This window comes from Sceloporus undulatus, chromosome 2 (assembly GCF_019175285.1).
Source record: "Sceloporus undulatus isolate JIND9_A2432 ecotype Alabama chromosome 2, SceUnd_v1.1, whole genome shotgun sequence".
Classification (NCBI taxonomy): Eukaryota; Metazoa; Chordata; class Lepidosauria; order Squamata; family Phrynosomatidae; genus Sceloporus; species Sceloporus undulatus.
This window is the reverse complement of record NC_056523.1, coordinates 13,782,894-13,789,473: the sequence shown is the minus strand read 5'-3', so window position 1 is coordinate 13,789,473 and position 6,580 is coordinate 13,782,894. Positions and strand designations below refer to the sequence as shown.

At 46.2% G+C, this 6,580-nt stretch overlaps 2 protein-coding genes across 2 annotated transcripts in view; one reads left to right on the top strand and one right to left on the bottom strand.

The window, feature by feature from the left end:
* Positions 1-6,580, top strand: part of LOC121921934 (zinc finger protein RFP-like) — an 86,839-nt gene that overhangs the window by 26,748 nt on the left and 53,511 nt on the right. The window lies entirely within an intron of this gene.
* LOC121921999 (zinc finger protein RFP-like) overlaps positions 13-6,580 on the bottom strand; it is an 8,686-nt gene continuing 2,118 nt past the window's right edge. The window contains exons 2-3 of the mRNA XM_042450847.1: positions 2,271-2,366; positions 13-1,334 (exon numbers count right to left, since the gene is read on the bottom strand). Of these exons, the coding sequence (XP_042306781.1) occupies positions 1,095-1,334; positions 2,271-2,366 (336 nt within the window). The 3' untranslated portion in view covers positions 13-1,094. The remainder of the gene's footprint in view (positions 1,335-2,270; positions 2,367-6,580) is intronic.

The window sequence follows — 6,580 nt, the reverse complement described above, 5'->3', positions numbered from 1 at the left end:
CCCCCCGGTTGTCTGAGGGACAGCAACCTGGCCCCCGGCTCAAAAAGGTTGCCTACCCTTGCTCTAAATCTTGCAACTCAAATTATTCCCTAAGTTTAGCTATGCTAGCTAGGAGGGCACAAGGGAGTTGCAATCCAGTATTTTGAGTTCCTCACCCCTGCACTAATGTTTATAAATCACAGAATCATAGAGTTAGAAGGGGCCTCATGGGCCATTGTGTTCAACCTCCTGGTCAATGTAAGATCTCCAGCTAAAGCATCCCCAGCAGGTAGGGGTCCTGTTTTGTTTTGAAGGCTGCATGCAGGCAATAAATCCAGCTATAAGAAACTGGTCATTTTATCACAGTCTGCTGTCCCACAAAAATTGCACTAGTTTAAGAATGGAAGCATACCAATTTGGCATAATTTCTTATCACACATCCCCCCAATGATAGTGCTTTGGCGATCCATGATTGTGTGATCTGTTTTCTGCACTGCCAAACACCACCTTCCAGGAGGAAGAGGGGGAATGAGCAATTGAGGGTTCCAACCATCTGCTGAAGTCAGTCACTGTGTGAACGTGCACATAGCAGCTGGTTCAGGAAGGTGTTGGCAGCAGTGATTGCTGCTCCTTCCCATTCCAAAGTGTGAGGTTGCTGCCAGCTACCTCCCAAAGCCAGCCGCTGTGTGAATGTGCACACAGCAGCAGGCTTCCGGAAAGTATTTGTGGTCACGATCACTGGGAGAGGAGAGAGTAGCAGAATTACACCCACCCGCACCATCTGACTGCCTGACAAGAGGAAATGCAGCAGAAGGGACCTATCACACAAAGGCAGTAATGGAACAGTGACAAGATTGAGAGCCTATTGACGAATTTTGCCCATCAATGAAAAAGTGCCCTACAGTAGCAAATGAAATGCAAGGTAGCAGCAGGACCGATGTGACATCGTATAAGTACTGGCCAAAGATGCTTTTATCCTGTTAAAATTCTGCTTTTCTAGCCTCATGTGATAAACTACTGGAGCTGAGGCCCATTACTTCTCATATATAAGAAAAAGTCAGAGCATGATTTGGAACTACCTTTTCTCGAGAGAGGAAGCTGGACTAATTCTATCACTATCTTACCTTCAGGAATTCACTGGCTGGTTGGCGACATTTCTCCTCCATCTCTTGAATGAGACTTCCAAGAAACGAGAGTTCCCTAGAAAGTGTGGCCAGGTGCTCCTCCCTTTTTAGTATGATTTCTTTCTCTACCTCTTCTATCTGGGCCAGCAGAAGCTTCTCCTGATCTTCCAGAAACTGGTGTAGCTGTCTGAACGTGGACACTGCTTTCCCCCTCTCTGCTTCTGTTTTCTTCTACAAACAAGAAAAGAACATGCCACATTCAGGGATATACAGTGGCCCCTTTGGATTTAGTTCCAGGGCCCCTTCGTGGATACCAAAATTCATGGGTGCTCAAGTCCCATTAAATACTGTGGCACAGTGAAATTGTGTCCCTTATATAAAATGGCAAAATCAGGATTTGATCTTTGGAATTTATATATTTTAAAAATATTTTCAAGCCGTGGATGCTGGAATCAATGGATTAAAAAACATCCATGGATAAGGAGAGCAGACTGTAGTCAGTTTTTGCAATTTAAAACTTAAAAGGCCACAAATGACTTTCCACAGAAGTTACATTATTGATTTCATTTCATTTCATTTCTGTCTCGCCTTTCTCCCCTGGAGGAACCCAAGGCAGCTCACAGGTAAAACCTTTAACACTGCAATAAAATTCAAAACAATTAAAACATCTGTATCTAATATAAAATTGCATAAAATATACTCATGTTAAAAACAGACTTAAAACCCACCTGCTCCATAAAACCACCCTGCTATGCATTATATACAGAAAGCCTGCTGATATAAAAATGTTTTTACTTGCGAGCAAAAGGCCAGCAGGAAGGGGGCCAGCTATCCTTCCAAGGAAGGGCATTCCAGAGGCTGGGAGCAGCCACCGAGAAGGCTCTCTCTCATGTCCTCACCAGATGAGCCTGTGATGGGACTGAGAGAAAGCCTTCTCCTGCAGATCTTAGGACTCTTGAAGGTTCATATGGGGATATACCGGTCTCTCAAATAGTCTGGATCCAAGCCATGTAGGGCTTTATAGGTCATGACCAGCACTTTGAATTATGCATTTAGGAGGAAAAGAACATTTTTAAAAAACTATCAGGCCCTTTACAACCATGGCTTTTTGTTTCCTTTCTGCATTTTATTTTAGTCTTTTCCAGACCATAGTTATAGGGCACTTACAAGCAGGTCTTGACTCTCCTTTTCTGCAACTGCTTTAGATGCCAGAAGTTGCTCTCTGTCTTTCCTCAGATTCCCCAGGCAACTGCAGATCTGATCCTGAAAGGGGAGGGGGAAATCAGATTTTGGAGTTTATTACATGAAGGAAATTGGAAGTTTATCCCATGAATATCCCAGAAAAATCACATAATTACGCAAAACTATTTCACACGACGTTGCACAAAACCCGTCCTAGTGATCACAAAGAAGCATCAAGGCACATCTTTTTTTATTTTGAGGATTTCTATGACAATGCATTTCCAATATCACTTTATTTGTGCAATTGCCTATGATAATCATTTGCACAATTACAGTACTAACCATTTTCGCTTTATTTGCAGGATGCTTTAAATGCACTTCAATCTCTCTTTAATGCCAAAGTTAGCCCCAGTGTGATAAACTCCACAGTTACTTCATAGAGAAAGTATCTGGAAAACATGCTTTCTTTTTGTCCCACACTCTCTAATTCCAGGAAGGGATGGAAGGAGGTGATGCTTGATACACCATAGTGACCTATGTGCAATTGGATTTTAAGATCTTCAGGAGAAGCTAGTGTTGTCAGGTAAAGTAAGGGATAAGGCTCCCGTACCAATAATAATAATAATAATAATAATAATAATAATAATAATAATAATAAATTTTATTTGTATACCACTTTTCCATCTGATCAAAGAGGTTCACAGTAGCATACAATACAATTCAAAACAGTACAATACTCAAGCAATACAATATAACATCAATTACATCGGCAATATTACACGGTACAATAAAAGTCTCATAACAAATACAAGTCAATTTAAAAACAATCGGTTGTGGTTGGGTATCCGGATCTTTATTATTATTATTATTATTATTATTATTATTATTATTATTATACTTTATTTCTAGAGAGCTGTAATTATACATAGCGCTGTACAAAGTCAGGGTATTCTATCTCTAAAGAGAATCAGGGGGGTATGCTATTTGAAAAAGATGCGTTTTCAAAGCTTTCTTAAAGGCTTCCAACGTGGGACACTGCCGGATCTTTTCAGGGAGAGCATTCCAATGAGCAGGAGCTGTCGCCGTGTAGGCTTACCCTGGAGTATTCAAGTAAATATGTCCCAGATGTTCTGAGGGTGCGGGGGGGATTATGTAGGGAGAGGCGCTCCCTCAAGTAACTTGGGCCCAAGCCATGTAGGGCTTTAAAGGTAATGACCAACACTTTGTATTGCGCCTGGAAGCTGATAGGCAGCCAGTGGAGAGATTTTAATATAGGTGTTATATGGTCTGATCTATGGGTACCCGTGACCAATCTGGCTGCAGCGTTCTGAACTAACTGAAGCTTCCGAACCTGGTACAAAGGTAGCCCCATGTAGAGCGCATTACAGAAATCCAAACGAGAGGTTACCAGTGCGTGTACTACAGTTTCAAGGTCCTTTCGATCCAGACAGGGGCGCAGTTGGCATATCAGCCGAAGCTGGTACCAAGCACTCCTGGCCATCGCATCTACTTGAGATGCTAATTGTAGAGATGACTCCAGGAGTACTCCCAAACTGCAAACTTTATCCTTTAGGGGGAGCTTAGCCCCGTCAAGGATAGGGTGACAAATTTCCCTATCTGGATTTGGGGTGCCTATCATGAGTACCTCTGTTTTCTCTGGATTCAGCTTGAGTCTGTTTTTCCTCATCCAGCCCATTACTGACTCCAGACAGGGGTCCAGAGGGGAGGTGCCATCCTTAGTCACTGTAACAGTCGGAGACATGGAGAGATAGATCTGGGTGTCATCAGCGTACTGATAACACCAAGCTCCATGCCTCCAGATGATCTATCCCAACGGCTTCATGTAAACATTAAATAGCATGGGGGATAGAATGGCGCCCTGCGGAACGCCAGATGTCAGCTCCCTTTTACGGGAGCAGCTGTCCCCCAGCCTCACTGACTGGAACCTTCCCAAGAGGTAGGACCGGAACTACTGGAGCGCAGTGCCCCCGATATCTAACTCTCCCAGGCGTTCCAGAAGGATACCATGATGGATGGTATCGAAGGCCGCTGAGATGTCTAAGAGCACCAACAGGGTCACATTTCCCCCGTCAATGCTCAGATGGAGATCATCGACTAAGGCAACCATGGCAGTCTCGATTCCGTGTCCCGCCCTGAAGCCAGTTTGAAATGGGTCTAGATAATTGGCTTCATCCAAGACTGCTTGGAGCTGAAAGGCGACTGCCCTCTCGATCACCTTGCCCAAGAATGGCAATAGGGAGACCGGTCTATAGTTAGTCATTAACAGGGGGTCAAGGGAGGGTTTCTTCAAAAGAGGTTTCACCACTGCCTGCTTTAAAGGCAGTGGAAAGACTCCCTCCCGAAGAGATGCATTTACTATAAGATTGTCATGCAGTTTTTATAGCATCTCCCCCCTGGATGGTCAACCAAGAAGGACAAGGGTCGAGAGGGCACGTCGTCCTCTTCACCTGACCAAGGAGCTTGTCCACGTCCTCGGTACTAACAGACTCAAAGCAATCCAGAATAACCTTGTTTCCAGAGTCACTGGACGCCTCTACTTTAGGATCTGTCAAAGGACTGGCGTCAAGATTGGCCCTTATCTGAGAGATTTTATCAGCAAAAAAGTCATTAAAAGCGTCACAGCAGGCTATAGTTGGCTTTAATAAAGGGTTCATGGTGGCCGGGGGTTGAGTTACAGTAGTTCCCTAACCACCATGAACAGCTCTGCTGGATGAGTCTCTGCTGATGCAATCCGTGCAGCACAGAACAAATTCTTTGCTGCATCGAGTACCTCTCCGTAGGAACGCAACATCTTCTCATGGAGAGCCTTGTCAGATAAGTTCCCATGTTTCCGCCAGTAACGTTCTAGTTGTTGCACAGCCCGCTTCATCTGGCGAAGATCTTTTGTGTACCAGGGTCTTTTATTTGGAGCAAGCTGGCAAGGGCGCTCGGGAGCGATACTGTCTATTGCCCCGGTGAGGTTCATATTCCAATTGTTGACCAGGGTTTTGGCAGAATCGCCATCATTCCCAAATATAATACCCTCTAGAGCTTCTTGGAACCTTTTAGGTTCCATCAGCTTTCGAGGGCGGACCATTCTAATAGGCCCACCACCCCCGAGGGGTTTTTGGGTCATGACTTTTAGTCCTACCTTGACCAGAAAATGATCCATCGATGACAGGGGGAGAATGTCTTTTATATCCACCCACGGATGTTCTCGGTCCGTAGTGAATACTACATCGAGTGTGTTACCTACACAATGTGCAGGACCTGTGACCAATTGGGACAGGCCCATGGCTGTCATGGATTCCATGAACAACTGAGCCGCACCTGTTGGATCCAATACGCCGGCCTTGAAGGGGATGTTGAGGTCCCCCAGGACAAGAAATCTGGGGGACTCCATCATCAGCTCCGATACCAGCTGTGTCAGCTCGGCCAGGGAGTCTGTTAGGCTACGGCAGTGTTTCTCAAATAGTGGGGCGCGCCCCCCAGGGGGGGGGGGCGAGGCTCCGTAAAGGGGGGCGCGAGGTTCTTGCTGTTCAGGCTGCCTGGCCAATGGCTGGACAGCCTGCTCCTGCTGCAGGAGCCTGCCCCAGCTCCAGTCTTCCCCATTGGCCAGCCAGCCTGAAGAGGAGGAGCTTCCTCTCTTTCGAGCCTCGCACCTCGGGCCCAAGGCTGGAGCCTGGAGAGGGCTTTGCAAATTGCAGGCAAGCTGCTTCCTCTTTTCCCCCCTGTTTCTCTTCCTCTTTCCCTCCTCCTCCTCTTATTCTTTTTCCTCCCCTCTTTCTCTTCCCCCTCCTCTTCCTCCTATTTTTCTTCCCCTCTTTCTCTTCCTCTTTCCCCTCCTCCTCCTCCTCTTCCTTTTCTTCCCGTTCCTCCTTGTGGGGGCCATGGGGGGGGGGCTGAGGGGGAGGCAAAAGGGAGCCCAGGAGGGAGCCCATCACGCTGCATCCACATTGGAGAAGTAACCCAGTTTGGCTGGCAATGCTTTAAATCTTTTCTGACTCAAGGCTATGGAATTCTGGGAGGTGGAGTGTGTTGTGGGGACCAGAACTCAAAGCCCGACTCTTCTATGTCTCAAGGCTATGGAATTCTGGGAGCTGGAGTATGTCAGAATTTCTGGCTTATGGCAACCCTGTGGGAAACCCTCCAGGAGAATGCCTGTTCTGTTTCAAATGCTAAGTGTGCTTGTGAGTGGGACGTGTAGTTTGCAGGCACAAGAGGCTGACTGTTCTGTTTCAAATGCTAAGCGTGCTTGTGAGTGGGACATGTAGTTTGCCAGCACAAGAGGCTGA